The 23,791-nt window shown below is 50.2% G+C and overlaps 9 protein-coding genes across 9 annotated transcripts; 4 read left to right on the top strand and 5 right to left on the bottom strand.

Moving 5' to 3' along the window:
• Window positions 1-151: 151 nt before the first annotated feature.
• rlmA (SRF-type transcription factor RlmA) lies at window positions 152-3,408 on the bottom strand. The gene is made up of 4 exons (XM_026767510.1): window positions 3,340-3,408; window positions 2,699-2,963; window positions 2,460-2,616; window positions 152-2,384 (listed from the first exon to the last, which is right to left on the bottom strand). Exons 2-4 carry the CDS (start codon window positions 2,752-2,754, stop codon window positions 723-725), a joined length of 1,875 nt encoding a protein of 624 aa, XP_026622641.1. The 5' UTR covers window positions 2,755-2,963; window positions 3,340-3,408; the 3' UTR covers window positions 152-722.
• Window positions 3,409-3,775: 367 nt separating this feature from the next.
• BDQ94DRAFT_81920 (uncharacterized protein) lies at window positions 3,776-4,229 on the bottom strand. The gene has a single exon (XM_026776621.1). The coding sequence runs from the start codon at window positions 4,134-4,136 to the stop codon at window positions 3,903-3,905; it is 234 nt and encodes a 77-aa protein (XP_026622640.1). The 5' UTR covers window positions 4,137-4,229; the 3' UTR covers window positions 3,776-3,902.
• Window positions 4,230-5,732: 1,503 nt separating this feature from the next.
• BDQ94DRAFT_173635 (uncharacterized protein) lies at window positions 5,733-9,156 on the top strand (the record flags this gene model as incomplete). Its single annotated transcript, XM_026772199.1, has 6 exons — window positions 5,733-5,922; window positions 6,038-6,195; window positions 6,276-6,369; window positions 6,419-6,647; window positions 6,716-9,012; window positions 9,077-9,156. 6 exons carry the CDS (start codon window positions 5,733-5,735, stop codon window positions 9,154-9,156), a joined length of 3,048 nt encoding a protein of 1,015 aa, XP_026622639.1.
• Window positions 9,157-10,266: 1,110 nt separating this feature from the next.
• Window positions 10,267-12,961, bottom strand: BDQ94DRAFT_182155 (putative sucrose transporter). Its single transcript, XM_026774074.1, has 8 exons — window positions 12,459-12,961; window positions 12,317-12,342; window positions 12,016-12,260; window positions 11,875-11,941; window positions 11,750-11,821; window positions 11,509-11,698; window positions 11,333-11,448; window positions 10,267-11,266 (listed from the first exon to the last, which is right to left on the bottom strand). Exons 1-8 carry the CDS (start codon window positions 12,554-12,556, stop codon window positions 10,368-10,370), a joined length of 1,713 nt encoding a protein of 570 aa, XP_026622637.1. The 5' UTR covers window positions 12,557-12,961; the 3' UTR covers window positions 10,267-10,367.
• On the top strand, window positions 12,231-12,961 carry BDQ94DRAFT_150074 (uncharacterized protein; the record flags this gene model as incomplete). Its single annotated transcript, XM_026767509.1, has 3 exons — window positions 12,231-12,260; window positions 12,317-12,342; window positions 12,459-12,961. Exon 3 carries the CDS (start codon window positions 12,772-12,774, stop codon window positions 12,958-12,960), a length of 189 nt encoding a protein of 62 aa, XP_026622638.1. The 5' UTR covers window positions 12,231-12,260; window positions 12,317-12,342; window positions 12,459-12,771.
• Window positions 12,962-13,189: 228 nt separating this feature from the next.
• On the bottom strand, window positions 13,190-16,159 carry BDQ94DRAFT_150071 (glucose-6-phosphate dehydrogenase). Its single transcript, XM_026767508.1, has 10 exons — window positions 15,922-16,159; window positions 15,498-15,570; window positions 15,422-15,442; window positions 15,011-15,355; window positions 14,740-14,937; window positions 14,590-14,674; window positions 14,455-14,531; window positions 14,195-14,402; window positions 13,767-14,138; window positions 13,190-13,711 (listed from the first exon to the last, which is right to left on the bottom strand). Exons 1-10 carry the CDS (start codon window positions 15,963-15,965, stop codon window positions 13,602-13,604), a joined length of 1,533 nt encoding a protein of 510 aa, XP_026622636.1. The 5' UTR covers window positions 15,966-16,159; the 3' UTR covers window positions 13,190-13,601.
• Window positions 16,160-16,171: 12 nt separating this feature from the next.
• On the bottom strand, window positions 16,172-17,295 carry BDQ94DRAFT_150070 (uncharacterized protein). Its single transcript, XM_026767507.1, has one exon. The coding sequence runs from the start codon at window positions 17,060-17,062 to the stop codon at window positions 16,808-16,810; it is 255 nt and encodes an 84-aa protein (XP_026622635.1). The 5' UTR covers window positions 17,063-17,295; the 3' UTR covers window positions 16,172-16,807.
• A 1,086-nt stretch (window positions 17,296-18,381) lies between these two features.
• On the top strand, window positions 18,382-19,466 carry BDQ94DRAFT_81793 (60S ribosomal protein eL33). Its single transcript, XM_026776620.1, has 6 exons — window positions 18,382-18,530; window positions 18,675-18,684; window positions 18,837-18,890; window positions 18,956-18,997; window positions 19,063-19,163; window positions 19,276-19,466. Exons 1-6 carry the CDS (start codon window positions 18,506-18,508, stop codon window positions 19,371-19,373), a joined length of 330 nt encoding a protein of 109 aa, XP_026622634.1. The 5' UTR covers window positions 18,382-18,505; the 3' UTR covers window positions 19,374-19,466.
• A 1,773-nt stretch (window positions 19,467-21,239) lies between these two features.
• BDQ94DRAFT_150064 (uncharacterized protein) lies at window positions 21,240-22,143 on the top strand. Its single transcript, XM_026767506.1, has one exon. It carries the CDS (start codon window positions 21,639-21,641, stop codon window positions 21,909-21,911), a length of 273 nt encoding a protein of 90 aa, XP_026622633.1. The 5' UTR covers window positions 21,240-21,638; the 3' UTR covers window positions 21,912-22,143.
• Window positions 22,144-23,791: the final 1,648 nt, after the last annotated feature.

Here is a 23,791-nt window from a genome sequence, read left to right as displayed (position 1 = left end):
ACGTTTAGGTTCACGGCAACGGACTATCAATCAATTTAAATCCCTACTATCTACTCTTCTTATAATAGAAGCACCGGAACACGGGACGTGCGGTGAACCACAGTATTCAAACTAAGAAACCTACTATTGAATTAATTCTCCTAGTTGCACATCGCAGATCTTTGTTATGTACACATTTTTTTTTTTTTTACTTTTATTCCAAAATAATAAGAACATAGTAATATATGAAAGAGAAAAGCCACCCTTGACTAGAAGATCGAAACACTTAATATAATAATATTATGTGTTTTCTATCATCTTCAAAGTCCCCAGCGAAAAAAAAGCAAAACAGCAAGAGAAAAAGGAAATAGGTAGGAAAAGGAAAGATTTATCGCACCATTCTCATTGGTTCGGACTTTGGAGAGAGAAATCGATGGATAGCTAGGTCAACTGCCAAAAACGACCATGGCAATAACAATAAAAGGAAGGGGTATAAAGTTAAATCGGAAACCCTTATCACAAAACAAGGAAGGACTTGGTACTGGTTCAGAACCGGAGGACAAAAAAAGGATCCAGGGGAAACAAAACGAGCCTCATTCGAACTTTCCCATCCCAATTAAGGAAACCAAAAGTAGCTTTCGCCAACGCCTTGAGATGCCATATATGAAACACGGGGGACTTGATCACCCCAGCAACAAAATACCACAATCATCAGTCTAGTAGTTGTAACAATATGGAGTGGATTACGTCTTTGGTTTCTTCACTACCCCTTCCGCATTGGGTCCACTATCAGGGCTTTTGCGCTTTTTGTCTTGCTCATCCTCGCGCCCAAACCCGGGGCCACTTTGTACCGCCGGCGTAGGGAACGTCAAGGGACTGGGCAACATGTTGCTGTCTGGTCCAGACCGCCCAAAGCCCCATTCCGGAAAGAAACTGGACGGTGACGGGAGAAGCGCATCCGAGACGAACCGACTAGGAAGAGCAGAGATTGGCGTATCTATATTGCTATTATTGTTGTATGCACTGTTGTTCTGTGTTGCTGCTCCCGGAGGCGGTGGCCGGGCAAAAGGATTTGGCGGCCCTTGAGCCCCTGCACTTAATATCGCACCCGCAGACGGCGAGGGCGGGGGCAATACCACGCTCGAGTGACCGGTGTCTGGATTCGCTTTGGCAGGCGTGAGCGTTTTGTTCCCCGCCGAATCACGTGACGATGAGTCCGCCGTTGCGCTGCCCCGGTCCGAATTCTCACTCGGTATCTGTACCTTCAACTGCGGGCGCTTAGGCGGGAACTGGCCGCTGTTTGTACGCACAGGCGGCTTCAGGTCAACTACCGGCTGAGGACGCGGGGCTTCCGTGGCCGCTCGGGGAGGTGGAGGAGGGGGCTTTGCAGTTAGCCCAGCAGGCTTCCCTTCGTTTGGTCCGAGTGTTGCTCCTTCAGCCTTCGTTTGCGCATTCTCTCCCGTCTCCGTCGGAGGACCTACCCCAAAATGGCGCGCCAATACGGAACCTCGGTCGTCAATGGGTGTGAAGATACTGCGAGACTTGGAAGAGAGAGATCGCTGGTGCGGCGGGGATGGGGTTCCTTCCGTCTTCATGGGACCTGGCATTGCGTCTGTCGGAGCGGTTCCTTCAGGAAGCGACACTGTTCGTGGCGGCGGTGGTTGCTGTTCTGTTGTAAACGTCGGAGGCATGGAATTTCGTCCTTGCTCTGGGAGAAACGCTTGCGCGACCTGCGGGATGGCGGCATGGGGCGGTTGGGTCATGGCCATTGGAGGCGGTTGCTGTGAAAGTGCATGAGGCGGGTGTGGCATGTGTGGAGGAGCCTGGTGGTGCGGCGGCATGGCTTGCGGTGCCATTGTATGTGGGGGCATAGACTGTGGGGGCATGGAGTGTGGCGGCATCGCTGGATGATGCTGTGGAGGCGGAGGGGGTTGGTGATGCGGCCCGGGGGGTCCGTAATGAGTGAACTGAGGTGGGCGGGGAGGTTGAGCCATGGCGTGAGCAGCGTTGGGGTTATATACCGAAGGATTAGGAATGTACGTGAAGCCATTCTGCGGCGGCGGCGGAGGCGGCGGAGGGGTCGCATGGTGATGCTGTTGAGGTCCCATATTGGAGCTCACCCGACGAAGATGATTCCGAGACGAAGGCCGAGAAACTCCCTGCGGTTGAGGGGTACCGTGACGCGGAGCAAATGCCATCCCATTCCCTATGGGCGGGGAAGCAGACGGCGCATGAGTGACATGCTGGAAGCCGGGATGACCTGGCAAATGGGCGGGAATCATGGGAGGATTTGGAGGCGTAGGATGCACATCTTCGGGGGCAGGCGTCGTCTCATCTTCGTCATCATCATCGTCGCGTTTGCCGTTAAAGTCTTCAGGGCCTTTGTGTTCATGTGGGGGACCAAACTAAAAGCATAGGAAAGCGGCAATGTCAGATCAACGACAGTCTTTCCAGACGAGCGGGTTAGGTGGACAACGCACGTATTGATATCGAGTGAGGGCCTCTCGCATATCACATGACGAGAATTCGTAGAGCTTCTTGTTGTGACCAAAGATAATAACAGCGACATCAACCGAACACAGGACCGCAAGCTCATGTGCCTTCTTGAACAGACCACCCTTCCGTTTCAGAAAGGTCCTAGTCGCGCACCAGAGCGTTAGCTTGACGAACTAGGGTTTAATGGGGAGAGGTGAAGAGATCCACCAGCTTTAGCACTTACACTGAGCGGTTGCGATCATCCTTGATCGCCTTGATCTCGATCTTTCTGCGACCCATGAGGGACAGCGGATGAACGAATCCCACAGAAAAGAGCGTCGATGAAACACGCAGGCGAACAGGTCAAGCAGAGCTTCTGGGGGAATGGTTCGTCCGGATGAGATGGCGGCGCGAGCTGAAACTCGAGGAAGCGCCGCCCGCAAGGATTTCCGGGACGCGATTAGAGGGTGTAAAAAAATAATAAAAAAGGATGGCAGGAACCTCCAAGACTGTGGGCAGAATTTATATTTAGTATTTCCCTAGAGTCCCCACATGGAGAGAAGTACTGTCTTTCTCCGCTACGGAGAGAAGGTAAGGCGATAATATGCAAAAACCAGGGAAGATAGTGAACGACCGGGGGGTGTGTGGGAGGGGGTTGGTGATGCGAGAGAGTTGTTGGGTGGGAAGAGCAACAGGAAGGAGGGGTGAGATTGGGAAGAGTGACGGTATTTTGGAGGAGGGATGAACAGGACACCAGAAGGGCGCGCGCGGGCGTGATCCGAACGGCAGGAAGAAACGACAAAGGGGGTGGGCGGTAGAGAGAGAGATGGACAGGGCAGGGAAACAAAGGGAAGAGAGAGAAAGACGAGGCCTTAGGAAACCCACCTTGAGCAACGAGAGACGAGAGATAGGCGACGTGATGGAACAAAAAGTCAATTAATTTCTGGGATGGGGGGGGGGAAATGATGATGGAATGAATGGGGATGAGAAAGGGAAAGGATGATTGATGGCTGGAGCGGCGACACGCGGGTGATGCAGAAGATTATTCTAAAGATAGACCGACGGTGGGAAGAGCTGCCGCCCGTTCGAGGTTTGGCCCATCGTCCCGGCGGCTAACCAACTCGCCAACGGCGGCTGTTGACTACCGCCTCCCTATTAATAGATTGATTGTCCCGGCAGTTCAATCACCTTGAGCTACTATAGATACCACTTATGTGAGGTAGTGTTGAGTAGATATAAAATGGAAGGGTAGCATTCTTTCCTTCAGTCTCACCTCTACATTTCATGCTTACTTTTTGTGAAGCCTCTGAGTCGAACTCTTTTCTTCTTTCTCTCTATCCTCTTCCACAGTAATACTATTTCACGCTTACCCACCCCTCTTCCCCCTCTCATTTACATATTATTCCCCCTCTTTCCAACACTAACCAAGAAATCAAACTAATCAACATTCATTGAGGGGAAAACTGTGAATAACGCCATCCCACTAATCCAAATGAGGTTACATTGCAGTTGGCTGGCACCTCCCCAACCACAAACCATCCAAACAAAGCTGCGCCGTTGGTTGTCTTACCGCCTGCCGGCACAGTCACAATCAAGTCTGGCGTATCGCTATCACCGCCAGCCTCAGGTATCGACTGTCCCAAACCGGATAAGTCCCAGTTGGCGATACGCCTAATCCGCATCGGGCCACAGGGACTCCTGATCAGTCACTTGCCTCTTCCAGCCAGGTCCTCTGATTGGCCCTTGCACCGTGACCCGTCACAGGAGGATCACTTTCTGAGTGGAAATCGTAGGATCTGTTCTGGTTCTTATTCTGCGCCATGAGCGGTGCTAAGGTGGTGCAGGCAGGCTAGGTGCTTCCTACATGACACTAACACTACCCTAATCAACTTATCACACTCGACACGACACGCTTGGGAGAGGCGGTATGTTTCCCAATAGGAAAGGAAATTATTGCTGCTGTACAACCATGTCACATCAAATGATCCGGACTGGGCACCAATATTTGTACAGTGAGTTAGTAAGTATATACTCCTTAGTACTACTACCCTGTGACGAAAAGCATAATGAATCTTCAGCAAGTGAAACACCATTGGGCCCCGCAGGCCTCCCATGCCAAGGCAAGGATTAATAGACATGCTGAGTCTGGACTGAGTTTATTGTATGTAGTAAGTAGATGAGGGATGTATGAAGGGTGTGTGTGTACTGTTAGAAAAGAGGGTGTGATAATACCATAAGTACAGGCAGGTAATGTTGATCATCGTCTCCCGCCAGATAACCAACTAAACTAACCTACCGGGAGATAGTCAACCATGTTGGCCAACACAACGCCTTAGATATAACTTGGTGGGAACCACGTTCCTCAAATTGTGACCTCATAAAGTAAGCAAAAGATCCAGGGAAGAAAAGGGAACCCGATCGGTTCAGACTTGGTTGGACTTTTCTTTCGTTTGCTCCAATCGACGGTCGCTTACCGACTGGATCGCGGATAGAGAACCATGGCACCAAATTGCTGTGTTTTGCGGGCGTATTAATCTTTCACCCCCTGAAACGGCAAGCCCAGTAGATCCTCATCATCGCCGTCCTTTTTCATCTCAATTTGCGACTTCAGTGTTTCTTTTTCCCCTCTCCTTTATTTGCCCCCTCCTGCAAATCTTTGTTTCGGTCACGCTTTGTCTTCTCTTAATTCCCCTTCCACCACGTTGTCATCCGGGATTAACAGTGGTATCTACGCTCGTTGGCCACGCTGATTGCATTTCCTACCCTGGATTCCCTCGCGGTTGCTGCTGCTGCACGCTAGACGTGCTGCCCCATCCTGGGCTGCAGGCGGTCCTCCCTCTAGGACACTTGGATGGTCCTTGCTGTCTGCGTCGTCCATCGGACCATTTTCTATTTTTCTAGTTTCTGACTTTGCAGTTATTTTATTTTTCCTTACTAGGGTTTAATCTATTGAGGTATCCAATTCACCATCCGACTTGGGTTTCAGTGTCAAGTCCGCCTTTGCTTCTCGATTGTTTCCTTTTTCCTTAATACGGGTCGGCCACCCTTGCGTCCTGAAGGTCCATTGCAAAAGTGTTGGAGCACATCTGTTGGATCTTCCCTTCCCATCCAAAGTCTCGCGCTCGCATTAATCTACTGATCTCATTGGATCTCGACTTCACTACGGCCAAACGCATCTACGTTACTCCGCCGTTGGGCATCGCCTTGGACTCATTTACAACTCCCCGTTCGATCGCGTACTCCCCGCAAAAATAAATCTGGCGTGCGCATGGTGCAAGATGCCTTTCTTCACTCGTGTCTTTCGAAGTAAAGACACCAATGCTGCAAAGAAAGCAGCCAAATCCCCAGAAGTAGAAGAGAAAGGGCCCGCAAAGCCCACATGGACCGACGCGTGGCAGCGATCCGAAGTCGCCCCGGAGGAGGTTCAGGAACTCTTGCGAGGGTGCACCCAAGAACTGAAGGCACGAGGTATGTGTTTCTATCTTTGAACCGATGTGATCCACCGCCCCTCTGGTGTACAAGTCAAGTCAAGCTTTGCGCATTCCTCAGTTTGCTGATCCTTGCCTCGTTCTCCTTTTGACAGCTCTTCAAACTCCCTTTTTACTTCTACCCTTCCGCCCCAGCACCGACTCCAGCGCTGCACGTACCTTCATCCGTAACTACTTCAATCAGTCCCTGGAAAGGGGTTCACCTCTGAACGGGGATGCATTGGCACAAGAACTCCGGCTGTCGGACCCTATGGTGAGCCAACACATTTTCTTTCTACCTCCTGACGCTGAGGGGTCATTTACTCATTGGTATTCTATGGCTGTGTTGTATAGGTCCTGTGTAGTGTGCTGAAATGGTGTTGGAGTCGACTCCCTGGTGGAGTCGTTACCTGGGAAGCATATGAGCTGTTCAAGGTTGGGGAGCAAGGTATGTTCCAAGAGGCGTCTGGTCAGGAATGTGTGCTAATGATCCCCAGATTCCCAATTCGCCCCCGACGCATTTACAACTTTCATTCCCATCAGTGTCGACTCAGACGCTCGGTCAAAGATCGTTTTCGACTTTTTCGACCTCCTCGCTGCCGTCGCAGCACATGGTAAATCTAATGGTCTTGGTGGACGGAAGCTCTCCCGGTATGCCGGATGGTGGGCGTTCGATCATGCGGATACGGGCAACGGCTTCGAGGCAGCTTATAAGAACTGGGCACGGTATGTCACAGATATGATTCAACCGATCATATATCCTTATAGTGATTGTGATAGCTAACGTCCTGCAGGGCCGCTGATGCGACAAGCCATTTGTTCTTCGCCTATCTGCGATCCTTGTCGCCCGAATTGCGCGGGGTGAACGCTATTACAACGCTCCCTATCTCCCTTCAGACTCTTGTCCAGGCGACGGAATATCCGCCAGAGACGCCCACCCTACTTCAGGTCTCCACCACCAGAGTCGTGATGATTGTCGACACCGTCTCCCCAACTCCATTCGCTCTGCTGCGGCGCGCAAAGAATTTCGAATACAGAGACAGCGACCGCCATCTCCAGGAGTTCGCCAGCTTCGAGGAGCCCACCAAAGCACTAACCGACGAGTGTCTTCGTGTGCTAAAATGTATCTCTTCCATTAACCAGTCGAGTGCACCAGAGCCAGGATCGGCGACTCGGGAAGCCTCGTGGTCGCGATTTGAGGACTTTGGATTCGGCGGTGCCCTTGAGTCTGACCTGGATGATGATTCAAGCGCAGCTCGTCTAGCCAGGAACGAATTCGGAGGAGGCTTGAGATCTGCTCCACAGTCCGGCGCAGGTGACTTCGGTCGGCCCACGACTCCATCATGGGCAGACTTCATGTCGTCCGGCTTCGGCGACGAGAACGGCTTGAAGGGCCCGATTGCTCCTTTGCTTCTTCCCCCTGACAAGGTTCTTCCCCCTATCGCAACCGTCAGGGGTCAAAGCTCGCAGTCACACAAGCGCAGTTTGAATGACGAGCCATCTATGGAACCGGGAGAGCTTGCAAGCATCACCACCCTCGACCTCGATGACTCTTTCTGGTGGGTATGGATCAGTAGTTTGGCTGGGGAGGAGCCCGTGTCTCGAAAGGCCGTTTTTGGCCGGTGTGCATTGCTCGAGACCGTAATTAAAGACACCAAGTGGTTGGTCCTGGAAGAGCAGGTCAAGGGTGCAGCACCAGAGCCAGAACCGGGTGCATACATCGTTGAAAAGAAGCGCTTCTTTGGGTTCTCGACTCGTAAACGCGGTGTTGGACGTCGCAAGTCCTCCGCTAAGAAAGTTAGTGCTGTGGAAGACTCGTACAAGCGGCCGGACAACCAAGCTCCCCAGAGCAAGACCAGTATTGCCCCTGACCAGCATGCCCGCATCCAAGCGGCAGCGGCAGCTCTTCAGAAACGGCATCGCGAGGAACAAGAAGCTGCCAATGGCTCTAAGAACGTCTCTGAGGATGTCAAATACAACACCAAGACGAACTCTGTCATGACGCTACAGCCGTCGATCGTGAACGAAGCATCTCAGGCTATGAAATGGGCGACCAACTACGATAAAAACACTTACAGAACTGCCTATTTGAGTAACAGCCGTGCAGGAACTGGTGCTCTAGCAGAAGATGCCAAGGTGCCGATCGAACAGCCCAGCACCCCAACCTCCCCGACGGCGAGCACCTCTGCTCGACAGGCACCACCACCTTTGCCGAAGGATACACCCTCAAGTTCCCCGAAACCCGCAGTTCCCAGAAAAGAGCTTGCTGCTCAAGAGGAGAATACGGCAAGCAGGGCTGACAGCCCGAGCCTTGCGATGGACTTGCCGACCACTGATACGCCTCCGAAGCAGTCCATGGATTCGGAGGAGTCTGCTCGGAAGATCAAGAAGAAGCCCGGCAACGCCGGTTTCAAGAGTATGTTCGGAACGGTCAAAAAGAAGAACGAGCCTGAACCGAAGCCACCAATGAAACCCACTGGGTCCGCTGTTGCCGCCGCTCGCGCTGCCCTCGAGGACAAAGCAAGAGCCGCCCAAGAGCAGACCATCCGCCCTTCGACGAATGGCAAGCCGACACTGAAGAAGAAGCCTGTGCCCATTACAGTCCCAGTTGAGGCTCCTAAGCCCGCCGAGAGTCCCAAGCCCGCCGAGCCTGCTGTGCAAGAGAAAGCCCCCAAGCCCACTGAGCCCACGGTTTCTTTGGACGCCCTCAAACCCCCTGTTTCCCAAAGCGATGAGCCTCAGATCCGCCGCCAAGCTGAATACGACGCTCTTTCACGCATTGATACCAGGGAACGAGCAGCGGCCGATCAAGAATTCTCCAGGTTTGACCAGGGACCCCTGGTTGAACAGCCTGCTTTTGTCCCTAACGACTCTCCTGTTTCCGAACGATTCCCTGAGAAGCCTGCATCGTTTCACTCTGCGACCGATCGGGTCTCCGTTGAGCCACAGGATGAGCCCAGTCCTCCCCCTCAGCCAGTGAACACATCCTTTGACCGCTGGGCCCAGATCCGCCAGAACGCCGCGGCGAGGGCAGCTCAGGTAGAGTCGCATGCTGATGATAGCGACGATGACAACACCAGTGAAGAAGAGAGTAAGTGAACCTGGCTTTTGCGTTACAGATATAAAAACCTGGCTCTAACATGGGAACCCTTTAGGCTTCGAATCCCGTGCTGCCCGTATCAAGGCCAGAGTCGCTGAATTGACTGGCAACATGCAAGCTGCAAGCAAGCCTTGAAGCTTATAGCCCCAGTTTCGTCTGCTAATTACCTTACTTTCGCTACTGTCGTTTCTGGACATTTAAGTATACTGTCGCTATCACCCATATACCACTGTATTTGACCCCCCAATGCATTTATACGCCATTTAATGTATTTTCACCTACCCCTTCGCGTCCAGGTCCATCCCGCCTGCCATCTTGCTGACTGAGCCTGGACCCATGGCAACAAGGTCTGAAGATATTGCAAGCCGCGCATGACAGACATACGCCGTGATGCCGTTCTACGCACGATTGTCTACTTTTTATTCCCATTTCCGTTCCTCTTGCGCCTGCTGCCTGTCTGTCTCCGTTAAGCGGGGATGTTGGTAGTGGTAGCAAGTTGTCTTCTTAACCAAGTTTGTTTATTACTTTTATTTTTGCTTTCTTCTTGTTGTTACATTCCCCTCCTTGTTGTGCCTGCTTTAAGTTTAATCTATGCAATTATTGTTGAGTTCGTTGGACTGTTGTTGTGTCTTCTGCAATATATCCAATATACCTCACCCGTCTCTCGCTATGCTATGAATTCAGCCTATTCGTTGCGAATTGTGATAGTACACCTGATGTAGAGATCAGGTTCTTATTGAATTAGTATATATCCCTAGAGTAGCAGATAGAGGCCGCCTGCAAGTCGGACCTATGTCATAGGAGAGTTGGTTAACATTTAACAAAAGTGGTAATAGAAATTGGAATAGGAAGAAAAACAGATAACAGAAACTATATCCATTGAAAATAAATTATCTATTACATGTGCATATATCATCCAACCCATTATCTTATTTTAGCCTCATATCACAGCTCCATACATGCGCACCGACATGCGCATGTATGCACTGTAACAGGGGGTCTCATCATACAGAAACAAAACAAAACAACCATGCATGTCAGTTCACGCCAATCAAACAATGCAGTAAACGTATGGAACCTAGCATGTCATACTTCCTACCGAAGCAGTAGAATAAAGCACGGCAGTCCAAATCCCAACGCATAACGCGCTTGTGTGAGTATCAGGGTATCGAAAGTGTAGAATCGAATGAGATAAAAATAGAACAGAGAAAACCATCATCAAAGTCGTGTAAATGAGACGATTTTCCGCTTTAGAAGAACAGAAGAAACGGTGAGAATGGAATCAAAACCCTCTAGTCATGCTAAAGACCAATAAGGGGAACGATAGAGGAACAGGAAGGGACACATTATAAAGTGTATCGCATACGTCGCGTTGCTTCAACAGCGACAATGGCGCTCAATGCACCGATGAATAAACAGATGGAAATAGCGTTCGGGGTGCTCTTATCCAGATTCATCCATTGGGAGTCCTGAGCCGAATCGTCGCGTTTCGTGCTGCCGGGCTCGAGGACACTGAAGACGATCCAGCTGATGAAGGTACCGAGGAACTGCGGGAGGGTAGTGTAGACGTTTAGTACGCCTAGGTAGATACCGGCGAGTTCGCCGGTGGATGGGATGTTGGAGACGCCGTCTTCGATGTCGCTGTCGCTGTCTGGGTCGTGGTGGTTGAGGCGGAGAACGTCCATTTCTGTGTCGTTGGTTCGGTCACTATAGGTGGAGGGGCCGCCGGAGAGGAGGCTAGAGGAGGTGATCATTGTTACGCCGGAGGAGCGGGATGATTGGGAGGGGTTCATGGCGAGTTTGTTGATTTCTATGCCCATGAAGGTGTAAGGGGCCCAGCAGGTGACGGCCCAGGGGATGCCACAGAGGGCGACGAGGAAGGTTGCGACAGCGCGGGAGCGGGCGAAAGGTGCGAAAATCATGGTCGCGGCGAACATGACGTGGGAGATCAGCCAGGTTGTTTGGAGATCGGGACGGATGCCCATTACTTTCTTGAGCAGTGAGGCGAGGCCGGGGGGTGGGCGTGGCGTGAATCTGGGTCGTTTGCTGTCTGGCGGTTGGACGCAAAACGGTAGGAGAACGGAGCCGATGAAGGTCATTGAGGAAAAGACGACAAGTGATAAACTGCCCACCCGACCGACTTCTCCAAGCATATCGGCTGGCTGTGTTGCGTCCTTAGGGACCTCGTATCGAAAGTATGTTTCTCCGACCCAGGTGGTGCTGTAAAAGAGGAAGGGGAACCAGCCTGTGGGTTATTCGATTAGTACATCTCTACTTGGAATCTGGCGTCGGAGAGAATATGGCACCGTACCAATCCACGCCCAGAATTGCGCCCAGCAGATGGCCTGAATGCGCGGTGGCAGATCCATGGTGGTCTTGACGAGTTGAGAAATCACCTGTAGCGTCCCAGCCTTGTCATCAGAGTCTCTGTTGGTATGTGTCAGTATATGGCATGGTGTAAAGACCCCAATTTGGATAATTCCTTACCTCGCGGTGACCAGAACCCGCTCCTTGACTGCGTAAGAGGTAACGAAGACAGCGCCAACCAATGACATTGCTGCAATGACCGTCATCTGCTTGAATTGTGTGTCCCCGATTATGGCGCCAAATATGCTGACTGTATCAATGGATCCGATGACATATCCAATGAGCTGGCCAATGGCAGTCATCCGAGTCGCTATATACTCTTAGCTGCTATATTTCGTGGTCAGGGGCAGAAGTGGCATACCCCATGCTGATCCGGTTTGCTGCAATGGAATAGGCAATGTGTCGACAATCAAGCTGCGACAACACGCTTGGACTGCTTTTGAGTTAGACTGGGAATAAAGAAAGATCATAGCGGTGCAGACTGACCAACGTTGATAGCGAAGTCCACAGCGTAGATACTTAGGACTGCAAGCGCGATGGTGACGTTTCTGGCCTGAAGCAAAAGACGATCTCAGTAAGCTCCTGGGTATGAAAAGACGTAAAGGCAATTCGCATGCTACCAAGTACCTTTTCCGCATCCTTTACGAACATATTGACGATCTCAGTAGTCCAACCCAGAACAAGCAGGCACGTTGCGACGACGAACGAGCCGACGATCATGAAGGGCCTGCGTCGGCCCCATTTGGATCGAGATCGGTCGGCAATGACACCAATGAGGGGCTGGATAATCAAGCCAGAAAGAGGGCCGGCGATCCAGACAAGCGAGGTCTTGGATTTGGTGAGGCCCAGTTGGAGCAGGTATGGGGTGCAATCTACATTGCAAGTCAGAAACATTGAGCAAGTGGACAAGTGCCAGCAACGCGCATACAGGTCATTTCAATGCCCCAGGTAAACCTTTCGACAAGAAGCAAGTCAGCCTAATTATGCGCGTACGTAATGATTGCTGTCTTTCGACTGAGAGCAGCTGAAAACATTGTCGGAGAAATGAAAATGAGGGGAAGAATACATACTGTAACCCCAACAAACTAAAGGTCAACAGCACCATGCGCACCCATTCCCTTCGTCCCTTGATAGAGGGTGTGCCCACCCATCTTGCAGCTTGTGGCATTCTCAGAGTTTGAATGCCCGCATGCACTTGGCCCTTTTCACAATTCTTGTATGCTTTCCATGAACCGCGGGGGTTCGCCTCGAATTTGCGCCTGCGATCAGGCCAAAACACGTGCAGGTATAGCTAATCGATCCTCTGTTGGTGTAGATTCGATGCTGGGACGGTACGGAAGCTAAACTGTGAGTTCCGACGCAGGAAGACGAGGTAAATGCGTGATGGGTCGTAGGCAGTCGTCGCACGGTTCGTTGGGGATAAAAATAGCTGCGAGGATGGAACAGGGTCCGCGATCCGCAAAAGGTCCGATGTCGTTTAGAAAAAGAGCGATATGGGGCACACGTAGGCTTTCGTGTCCGGGGAGAGTGATAAATAACGTTCGAAGCGAAGCAGAAGAGAATGAAGACTGACAAGAAGAAGGGATGGGAAGAAAAGAGGAGGGATGGGCAGACAGACGACAGGCGAGGCCGGGCTGAGCCCACCAAAAGCGTACGCATGCGGGCCCCCGGCCCGTCAGGTACCTCGTCTTATCGGCACCGGCCACGCTGAGACCCACCACCGCGACGGTACTTGTTTATTAATAGCGGGTGGTGTGAACGACCTAAAGCAAGGTCGGGGGATTAAAACAAATCTGAAACTGGGGAAGTATATTGGTTAGATTGTCTTTTCCCAACCTAATTCTACCTTACGAGACCAAAGACACTAAGGCACAAGGCAAGGGTATCTCCAATAATACAGGTACCGTCTGGCTACGGTCACGCGACTACTTCCAGCTTCCGGTGAAGACAGCGGCGGTCCCAACCGACCGGGGGTGGTTCGTTACGTTCTCTGCATTCGTTTCTAAAAAGGGGTTGCGAATAGATAACTCCAGTTATTGCCCAGCCGACCGATAAATAGTCCCGAGTGCTTCATTTCTGTCATATCATCCCAGATGCCCCGTCATACCATGATTCTCGACCGAAAATCAATCGCATTAACATCTTTTTTTTAGCCTTTTTCGGCAATATTTTTTTTTCATCCTCATCCGTCATAACCTGCCGACCGCCCTTATTTACAGACGGTTGGGGGTGGAAGTCAAGGGCCACTGGTAGCCAGCAGCATCGCTGAACTTGTAGCCGAAGGATGCGGTGAAGTCATCAAGGACGGCGGGTCCGCGGGAGCCTGCGCGTTGGTCAGTATGTAAGCGATTTAGACAAATTGCAAGACGTGCACGTACCGTAGGGGTATTCCATGGGGATGATCTCCTTGTTGTCATCCAGGTAGTGCAGGAGAGGGGTGAAGATCCTCCAGCTGGCATCCAGCTCATCGTCACGGACGAAGTTGGAGTGGTCGCCCTTCAGAGCATCCAGGATCAGAGACTCGTAGGCTTCGGGGATCTTGAGGTCGGAGAAGCGGCGGCGGTAGGTGAGGTCGAGCTCAGTCACAACCGTCTGCATGGACAGGCCAGGCAGCTTGGAGTTCATCTTGATGTACACGGACTCGTTGGGCTGGACGCGGATAACGAGCTCGTTGCGAGGGATGTCCTTGAAAATTCCGGAGGTAACGTCACGGAACTGGATACGGATCTCGGTCTTCTGCTCGTTCAAGGCTGCGAAATATTAGTATACCAATCGGTGCTATGATCGCTTGGAAAGAGGTACATACCCTTGCCAGCCTTCATGATGAAAGGAACACCGTCCCACCTCTCGTTCTTGATGTAGGCGACCATAGCGCAGAAGGTGGGGCAGCGGGAATCCTGGGGAACGGTCTCGTCCTCCTTGTAGGCGGGCTTGCTGCCATCCAGAGACTTTCCGTACTGGCCAATAATAACGTTCTTGGGCTCAATGGCGTCCATCGCACGGAGGACACGAACCTGGTTAAGTGTCAGTAACCCAGCACAACCAATAGTCAAGCGCACACTGTACCTTCTCGTCACGGATGTCCTCGGCGGAGAAGGAAATGGGGCGCTCCATAGCGAGCAGCGTCAACACCTGGAGAAGGTCTAGGAGAGATTTTTATCAGCATTATGTCGGAGATGTCGAGCGTGACTTTGAACGTACGGTTCTGCATGACATCACGGATGATGCCGAATTCATCGAAGTAACCACCACGTCCCTCAGTGCCGAAGGGCTCCTTGAATGTGATCTAATGATAGAAGCGACAATTTAGCAATTAAATCATTAGGCCAATTGGATAGCGCAAGGTCGTACCTGAACGTTATCGATATGGTGACGGTTCCAGGTGGCGTTGAAGAATTCGTTTCCGAAGCGCATGATAAGGATGTTCTTGACCATCTCCTTACCCAGGTAGTGGTCGATACGGAAGATCTCCTCTTCCTTCCAGTTAGGCTCCAGGGCCTTTTGGAGATCGCGCGAGCTCTGAAGGTCCTTGCCGAAAGGCTTCTCTACCTGTGAAATAGGAAAACAAGCGAGTAAGAATAATGGCCAATTGCAGGGTGATACCAGCCCAGGATTGACTCACGATGATACGGGCAACGCCGTTCTTGGGGTAGCAGTTGCGCTTAAGTTGGTCGGAAACGGTGGTGAAAACGCTGGGGGGGAGGGCCATGTAGTAGATTCTGTTCTGCTCCTTCTGGCCCTTCTCAATCTCCTCGAGGTGCTTGTTGAGGTTGATGAACGAGTCATCCTTGTCATATTGACCGGAAATGTAGGTGCAGAACTGGCAGAAGCTGTCCAGCTGCTCTTCGATTTCCTTGGTAGGGGTCTTGATGTATGAGCGCACACGCCTCAGGTACTCCTCATGGTCCATGTTTGTCCGGGCATATCCGACGATCTTGATTCCCTTGGGGAGGAACTTGTTGCGATACTGGAAGCGCAAATCAGCAACCATACTGGTGAGTCAAACTGCAATTGGATCTGGGAGAGGACATACAAGGCCGAAAAGTGCCGGGAACTGTAAGAGGTTAGCTTTCTGTCAGGTCAACATGAATCAGGGGGTCGTCACTGACGGTCTTCTTCTTTGCAAGATCTCCGGAGGCACCCAGTACTATGATGACAGTGTCATCTTTGAGCTCCATGGTGCTACGTAAAACATCCATGTTAGCTAGGCTATAGCTTGACGAATATAATGTCACAGGGATCGGGTGTAGATCGATGATGCAGGTCGGTGCCCGCAGTCCGCTACAGCATGCAGGAGGGGCAGTGAGGGTTGGTGGTGAGTCAGAAGGATAGTCCTTTCGTTAAGCCCGAAGGAGTAATCCTGGTGACGAATTGAAGAATAATGGAAAGCGGGAAGCCTGCCAGTGAATGTTTGGGCGACGGGGCTTGTTATGGAGAGTCGTGGGTGGTGAATCCTCACGTCTGGGCGGCGGGCAGGAGGGACGGGAGTGGGAGGAGGGGTGTGATGTCAGAGAGGGAGACCGCAAAACTCACCCAGCATTCTGGCGTTCCTCAGTGCGTGCTATTGTGCTGGCCATGTTTTACTGATGTGTGAACAACCACGAGATGGGAAGGAAAGGTGAGAGATTCGGTGGAGGAGGGAAGGAGAGGAAATAAAGAGGATACAGGGAGACAGCAAGGACAGAGAGGTTTGTTGGAAAAATCCCAACAGTTCCGGCGGAGCAAGTACTTTTTAAGACCGGAGGGCCTCTCGTCGAGGAGAGGAGCTGCTGGCTGCAGGGTGGGCAAAAGTGAGTGAGCCCGGGTGGGGCAGCTTTGTTACTACTTTGTTACTGGGAAGCCCGGCTTGGGTTCTTCCACTACGTCGATTGCTGCCGCGGGACCCCGTGAGTAGTGAGTAGTAGTTGTTATCCAATTCTATTATTCGGGGTTATTTTACATCACTCAAGACACACTGCCTGCTAGTTTACCTCAACTTATCCAGTATTTCCCTGGTATGATTACTCCGGGAAATGCTTCCTTTTTCATCCCTAGCATTCATCCCCTAAATTGTCAGGTCCTCCGTTCCCACTCATACTGTAGTACTCCTTCTCTCTTTCGGAGCCCGTTGTGGCAACCCATCTCTTATATCATCGCTAGGTAACGCGATGAGTCTTACTCTACTATCTACCACTTGAGACAATCTAGATATCTCTAAACCAGTGCTTACGATGAAGCATCCTCCACTCGACTTACTCTATCTGTCTTTCAGAAGCATGATCGTTTGAACTAACAGCCCCTTCTTTTCTAGACGGACTGATTTATCCGAGCCAGGTCCGCTGTAAATCTCCTCCCAGCTCCACTGAGAACCACACATGGAACGGATGATGCCCATCTTAAGGTACACCTTACTGTTGCATGCGGAACCCCCCGCGTCAACTTATCCCAGTAATATTAACCCTCCGACCCTGATCTGACAGTTTTCATCGTCTGGAATGAAAACAAAGGAAAGCCGCAAATGCAGAGGTGCCGAGTTTCTTGCGGTCTGACGCTGTACTACATTGGTATATGCGCGGGGCACGCGCACCTCGAGTTTACTGGAAATTGTGGAGCAGCTCCCAGCCCATTCATGCAGGTAGGTCAGCTCAGGACCTGGCTTCTTTGTGATAACGATAGTTCCATGCATTCCGGTCATAGCACCCTTTCTATTAGAATTTAGATCACCTTCCAAAGTTGGCTCCGTAAGTAATGCAGTGTCAATCTACTTAGCACCTATCCACTTTTAGCTAGAGTAGGTGAAGCAGAGCACCGTTGCGCCCATTTTCAGGGTGACCCAGAACAAGATCTCATAATGGAGCGATTTCGGACTATTCCAAAGGATGAATAGCAGCGATCGCGCCAGAACAATCACACCAGTCTAGTGGAAGACTCCTGAATGCGCGTCTCCGGTGACCAGCTTCGTGGGGTTGGATCGGCCAATTTGTCATCTGGAAAGGACGATACGGATTCTATTTTCCCGTGGCATAAGCGCAGCGACCATGTATCAAACCGAACTTTCGGCCCAGTCAAGTCCGGAGTTAACGGGTGCGATCCCGAAACGGGGGGGCTGGAGTATCTACGGAGTATTGTTCTCAGCCTGCACTGCCTATTGTTGCTTATTCCCACGACACCAGAGCCCTCGTATCGATGGCACTTTACTGTCGTCACCATTTTCCCCAGTACCGCTCCATCACTATTTACCCCCTCTTTTTGAAAGAACTGAGGCATTGATGGTATTGCGGTGCTTCTATGGGGGTCCCCCTCAGGAGAGAAACATCATGTCAGGTTCGCTGCCGACTTCCTGGTGGGGCTGGAGGGGACGCTTGATTTCCAAATATGTATCCCGGTCTGATCGCTTCTGGAGGAGTCATCCTCCCCCGTTATATACATCCGGTCATACACCCGTACAACTCTGCTGCACTACCCTGTAAGAGGTAGTTTAAGCGCCATGCTGTCATGCAGCTACTTCACGCTTACTCGAAGGTCACAAGATAAACTCCTTGTCCATTAATCCGGGAGCTCCTGCAACAATCCGCCACTCCGGCGATAGGAAGCCAATCCCTTATCAAGATCAAGGGTGATGGGGCAGTTGCCGTCATGGGTGGAAAGAAATCCGCAAGCTGTTTTGTCAGCTTGGGGCGCTCTAGCCAAAAGCTCTCTCCGCCGCTGCAGAGGGGACCGGCGGGTAGCCAGGAGTCTTCGGACTACAGTAGCCCGGACGGCAAAATTGGCCAGGTGGGGTGGGTTGGATGGAGGAGCCCCAAAGGTCTCAATCGATGATGATCTATCTCGGATTTCTGGAGAAGCTATTAATCCGGTGCAGACCCCAAGACGGTTTAGTGTCCCGTAGGCGGTCTGCAACTCTTCCCCATCACGGGACTTCGGCTTGCCCTGGGGTGGTCCGGCTCGCTAAGCGTCCCGTTTGGGGTTAGGGCGAGCCGCACCGAACACACCTCGCAATTTGTGAGCCTTGTGCGTTGTCCCGTTACCCTATCGAAGCGACGACAACCACGACAACCCGGACGACTTTTGCGGGTCATACCTCCCTTCCTTCGACTTGTTTGCGTTGCCCGCTGCTGCTCAGAGAAACGCCGTCAGAATGCCTTCGGAACAAGGTCACAGACGTGAGTGCCATCATTTTCCGGATATCAGACATGTGTGCGCGATGGTTGGAATATTGGGATGGAGGAGGACAGATGGGAATTTGCGGGCGCAACCTGGGCGAAGTGCTGAATGAAATGCTAACTCGAGGTTTTTGCGAAATATAGTCTATGTCAAGTAAGTTTACCACAAACCGTCCGCCGTCGAATCCGCGCACATTCCGGATATGAATATCAAAAATATCAAAATACATGTCGGGACATCAGAGATACGGGCCAAGCGATGGAATGCAACGAGAACAGACCGGTTAATACGAATTCTTTCTACAGGGGTCGCCACGTGAGCTACCAGCGCTCCAAGCGTACCGTCAACCCCAACACCAGGTACTTGCGATCCGCACCGATATCGATATAGAGGAATAAGGGAATCTGACACATGGGTTATCTAGTCTGATCAAGATCGACGGTGTTGAGAGCACCGAGGCCGCAAAGTGAGTAGCGAACGGGTTCGGAATGGGAATATCAGAACACACAGCTAAGACGACATTTTTTACAGCTTCTACCTGGGCAAGAAGGTTGCTTTCGTCTACCGGGCCAAGCGTGAGGTCCGGGGCTCCAACATCCGGGTCATCTGGGGCAAGGTTACCCGTCCCCACGGTATGTGATGCTCAGCTCCAATGCGCGATGATTACGATGGAATATTTCAATACTATCGGTGATTGTTGGAACCGAGAACGGCGGGAAACTAACGATATTTCCTCATGAACAGGTAACTCCGGTGTTGTCCGTGCTCAGTTCCGCCACAACCTCCCCCCCAAGACCTTCGGTGCTACCGTCCGTGTTATGCTGTACCCCTCCAACATCTAAATGACGCCCCTTTTGTTACGTTAGTTGGCAACTCCGGATTCTACGCGCAGACGGTCGGGCAAGGAGTCGACGGAATGAGCCGAATGTTGAGATGGAGTTGGCGGGTTGATAATGTTCGTGGGAGAGGCAGGGCCGGTCAGCCCTACGAATTAAAATAAAAGAACTCTTATCTTCTTTTTTTCAGCATGGTTATTGTCAGCCCTTTTTCCCCTAGGCAGCGGACGAGCTTGATATCCCTGGTTTTATTCTCATTAAACCGGCCAAGCATGCTGTGCCTTTGGGCCGACAACATGGCTCCCCGTGTATCTGATGCTCATAAACCACAATCCATACCATTTCAACATATCGGTACAAATGCTTTTTCTCCTGAGGGTAGTGTGTGCGAGGTGGATAGTTCGGTGGCCAAATTTTCTAAATTTGGCTCTAAAGTCGACAATCAACAACATCTTACCCAAAGCGACAATTGCAACAACGAATCCAGTCCATTCCCAAGACTCGTTACATTAAACATATGGACACTATCGGCACTTGACTTCGACATTGTCTCTGCCAATATGATTCCGGCTAGTGCTAGCGCTGCAATCATGCTCGATATTTTGATTATCAAATAGCCAACGACCAACTACCACACGTAATAAGCGTCAGATCTACGGAGTATGAATACCCACACCTGTCATTGTAGACCCCACTCATGGTTGATAGAAATGATGACCGCTACGGAGTGCTATGCGTCATTCTTTCAGTTACCACAAGAGTATATTGTATATCGGAATATATGTATGATATTAATATTTAATTAATACAGTAATACTCTGAGGACACTTCTCTATTTCGATGATAATTATATGCCTCTAGACCTCATGGAATGCTATACCATCTCCGGAAATATGGATTACTATTCTAATATTTGATCTTTCCGGCCTTAAGTACAAGATATTTGAAATTGGACTTTGGGCCTCAGGCAGTACTTGGGCAATAATCAGACCTTCATTGTATCATAAAAATATTTGTCATGCGGCGCAATTTTCTCATCGGTGAATGTTCCAAACAGGACTTATATATACTAGCAGATACTAATGATACAGAAAGTCAGCCTTTGGGTGGAATGTATTTTCATCACATAAGGATAGACTTACTAATGAGACATGATTTTGCAGATTACATGAATCAGAATCATTTAAAACATAGCAATAGATACACTCTTCGTCCTCAGGAAATGAATGAGTTGCTCCACGCACTTCAAGCGGCTGCGTTATATTTAATTAAGTAGATAGTACAACTAAATACTCCAAGAGTTGCTGATAGACAATTCCCATTGTTGTTAAAGGTAGTACTTTTCGATGGTATGCTAGAGGGTGTAGTACTGTTATAATTGGATTGTACAGTATAGATTCACTGTTTTAGTATTCATCATTTGCTACGTTAGCGTTTTTATGAATTCATTTTCAACTTCTAGACAACATTGATTTTGTGGATGAAACGGATACCACTAAAGTGATGAGATATATATACTACAACAAATGGGCAGCTTAAAAAGTGAACGAATGCGACATGACGTAGAACGAAAATTCTTGCAAGGGCAAAAGTTTAGTGACAACTGTTTGTATATATAGTAGATTGAATAATGCAAGTGCAGATTTCTAGCTGTTTTGTGTTACTGATTTATGTGAATATGGTGTAGATTGGGATTGAATTCTGGCGTAGGATATCTGCAGGTATCCAGGTAAACTCAATACATTCCATGTATTACAAAGGCAGAGATAATAGATGTATCTGTGCCAACTAGCAGATGGAAAAGGCTATAGAAAGCCTGTAGTTGCGAGTGAAGAATGCGTTATAGTTGAATAGCAGGCCAAGACTCATGTGCTGGATTAAATGGTTTTTGGCATTTCTGCATTTAGAAAGTATATGGCTTGGCTCATCTCGAAAGAGTCTAGCCTAGAACTGCACTCAGACTGGGGCATGTCACAAAGTGCATTATTTGGAGTCAAAAGTAATGGTGAAACAACGATCTCATGCTAATTGATCAGATAACGCTAATCTGGCTGGGATGGCTGACATCCATGCAAGTACTTGAACAATCTCTCTCAATGAGGTCCACTGTAGATTCTTAGCATGTCAGGCATATCGATAGCATTCTCATGTCAGAGTTTGATGTCTGTGATTGGTCTGATCAAACCATTGAAGTTATTTTGACTCGTTCGGGAATGCACCCCTACGATAGTATATATTGGGATTCTGTCAACTCGATCGACATCTCAACAAATGGACGCCACAGTACGCCTCTGGGTCCATGAATATGATATCAAATGCTTAGTACTAAAAGACGTGAGCTATCCCCGCAGTTCGATGAGTAAGGCTGAAGGAGGGGAGTTCTGGAAGGGCGAATTCCTTGCATGGAGTTTCTGTCACGATCCCGAATTAACAGTAATTAAAGTAGGCGCCATCCCCGCCCCCAATGACCCACTTACAAGAACTGATGGGGATCGACAGATCGCCTCGGCCGGAATGATAAAATTCTTACATAGTATGGAGTAGACTGTAGGTTACTAAGAGGTTGGCTTACAGGTTGCTTGCACTTGCGCGAGGTTGAGCCAAGATCCTCCTTTGTGTATTGTTCCTTGCTGGATGCACCTTGATCGCAACGTGTGCGACTGTAAGTCGGTTAAATGATTCCAGAAACATCCAAGCGCGTATGCATTGATCTTCTTAATTTCGGGGATGCATAGGCTATTTTTAATTCCTGTAAGTGTGCAGGCCTAAGTATGAGCCTGCCAGGTGTGCAGAGCCAAGAGCGACTGCCAACATGAAAAGGGCGGTTAGTTGTCTCAGTGCGAGAGGAAGTCTGGCGGGCTGAGTGGATGGGATTGGACTGGAAGGACCGCCGTAGTCAGACATGTAACGCCGCCGCTCACCAGAGTGGAGGGGCAATTGAGACAGGCAGACATATTCCAGGTTTCATTCTGCGGTGATGGTGGGCCAATTGGAAGGCCACGGATAGCAAAAGGTGTGTTTCCCTGGTGCAACTAGAGAGAATCTGGATAAGGATTTCAAGTCGGTGATATGCCACTGTCTCGGTAGGTGAGATCCAAAGTCGTATTCTCTCGTATCTGGCCGTACCGGCCAATCTTACCACTAACTAAACCATTTTGGTGTATCCCGAGTAAAAATAGGGAAACAACGGCGGGACAATCCACCCGGAAGTGAAAGATAGTCAAGATAGTAAAAAAAGTATCAGAACTGCGGAGTGGCTTGCCTGGGCTGCCTGGCCCATTTTTGGGTATGGATGATGTCGACGGCAGCCGATCTGTGTGATGGGCTGAAGTCTGATTGATTTTCTTCCGATTGTGCAAGCAGGACGATCAGACGGGAAGAGATGGCTGGTGACATGGGATTTGCGACAGCGCATCCTGGTCGACAAGTCATCGCAGTCATCGCACACACACACAGCTCCCATGCTTTTTCTTAGTACTGAAATATTTTTGCCTACTTTTTTTCTAATTTTTATTCTTTTTTCTGTTCTGTTCTTCACTTATGTTTCCTTTTCCTTTTGGGTATGGTGCCTGAGACGGTGACAGATGGTCCATGGAAAGGAAGCCAACCAGAAAGGGTTCGCTGGGTGGCTGGGCCATCCGATAGTCAATGATTGGCCAGCAGGCAACGAGAAGAGGGGAAAGCTGCGTAACACTATCGGTATTTTTATGCACTTGGTCTTTTATTCTTTTTGTGTTCACCAGCCAAGATACGGTAACGAGGGTAATTCTATTTCCAGTCGAGCTGGTGCTGAATTTACTTTTCCCGCTGCTTTGAACTTGGTGGGGAATTATTGGGCATGACAGCAGAAGATGTTTTGTAGAAATGAATGTGTACTATCTTGTCACTTGCTTCTTGTGCATGTGCCTGGTGGTGAAAGAGGAATTGACTTCCAGGAGAGAGAGAGAGAGACGGGAGGATAAAATGTGAAAGAGAAAAAAAGGAAAGTTCCATGGGAAGAGGATCTCCGGACAGTGAACGGGCAAATATCAGGGAAAGTTTCCAGGCATCCGGTGATCGTCTAGATTCTTCTGGCCGAGTGGCTCTTGAGTATAACGCCATCGTCCAACCCGAGCTGATAGGACGAGTTGCAATTGCCCATCCATCGGTTCGAACAAGCGTTCCCCTCTTCATTGCGTGGCGCCTGTCGTCAATACCACCAGCCCGTACAAGTCAAAAGGCCTCAATGGCCCTCCCCGATTCCTTCTAGTACTGTTAGTTGTTGGTTTCGACTGCCGCTTGCTTCTCTTTTTCACACGCTCGTTTGTACTTTCTCCTCTTCCATCTGCACGGTCGACTGGAGTGGTACTTTCTTGCTTGCTGGCTTCCTACTTTCCATCTCCATCTCCATCTTTCCTACATAGTACCTACATTCTTCCCTACTA

This window comes from Aspergillus welwitschiae (assembly GCF_003344945.1).
Source record: "Aspergillus welwitschiae strain CBS 139.54b unplaced genomic scaffold BDQ94scaffold_35, whole genome shotgun sequence".
Taxonomy (NCBI): domain Eukaryota; kingdom Fungi; phylum Ascomycota; class Eurotiomycetes; order Eurotiales; family Aspergillaceae; genus Aspergillus; species Aspergillus welwitschiae.
The sequence above is the reverse complement of the archived record's forward strand: the minus strand, read 5'-3'. Positions and strand labels throughout refer to the sequence as shown.

Excerpts from the sequence above, each read along its gene's own strand:
- rlmA (XM_026767510.1), bottom strand. The coding sequence starts at position 2,754 with ATGGGTCGCAGAAAGATCGAGATCAAGGCGATCAAGGATGATCGCAAC. Across the intron at positions 2,617-2,698 it reads GATGATCGCAACCGCTCAGT|GACCTTTCTGAAACGGAAGG; the intron begins GTAAGTGCTAAA and ends GTGCGCGACTAG. Across the intron at positions 2,385-2,459 it reads CCCTCACTCGATATCAATAC|TTTGGTCCCCCACATGAACA; the intron begins GTGCGTTGTCCA and ends CTATGCTTTTAG.
- BDQ94DRAFT_81920 (XM_026776621.1), bottom strand. The coding sequence starts at position 4,136 with ATGCGGATTAGGCGTATCGCCAACTGGGACTTATCCGGTTTGGGACAG.
- BDQ94DRAFT_182155 (XM_026774074.1), bottom strand. The coding sequence starts at position 12,556 with ATGCCACAAGCTGCAAGATGGGTGGGCACACCCTCTATCAAGGGACGA. Across the intron at positions 11,449-11,508 it reads CGGGTTCTGGTCACCGCGAG|AGACTCTGATGACAAGGCTG; the intron begins GTAAGGAATTAT and ends ACATACCAACAG. Across the intron at positions 11,267-11,332 it reads GCAATTCTGGGCGTGGATTG|GCTGGTTCCCCTTCCTCTTT; the intron begins GTACGGTGCCAT and ends AATAACCCACAG.
- BDQ94DRAFT_150071 (XM_026767508.1), bottom strand. The coding sequence starts at position 15,965 with ATGGCCAGCACAATAGCACGCACTGAGGAACGCCAGAATGCTGG. Across the intron at positions 15,356-15,421 it reads TCCCGGCACTTTTCGGCCTT|TATCGCAACAAGTTCCTCCC; the intron begins GTATGTCCTCTC and ends TTGCGCTTCCAG. Across the intron at positions 14,675-14,739 it reads ACCATATCGATAACGTTCAG|ATCACATTCAAGGAGCCCTT; the intron begins GTACGACCTTGC and ends TTCTATCATTAG.
- BDQ94DRAFT_150070 (XM_026767507.1), bottom strand. The coding sequence starts at position 17,062 with ATGACCGGAATGCATGGAACTATCGTTATCACAAAGAAGCCAGGTCCT.
- BDQ94DRAFT_81793 (XM_026776620.1), top strand. The coding sequence starts at position 18,506 with ATGCCTTCGGAACAAGGTCACAGAC. Across the intron at positions 18,998-19,062 it reads GAGAGCACCGAGGCCGCAAA|CTTCTACCTGGGCAAGAAGG; the intron begins GTGAGTAGCGAA and ends CATTTTTTACAG. Across the intron at positions 19,164-19,275 it reads CAAGGTTACCCGTCCCCACG|GTAACTCCGGTGTTGTCCGT; the intron begins GTATGTGATGCT and ends CCTCATGAACAG.
- BDQ94DRAFT_150064 (XM_026767506.1), top strand. The coding sequence starts at position 21,639 with ATGGACGCCACAGTACGCCTCTGGGTCCATGAATATGATATCAAATGC.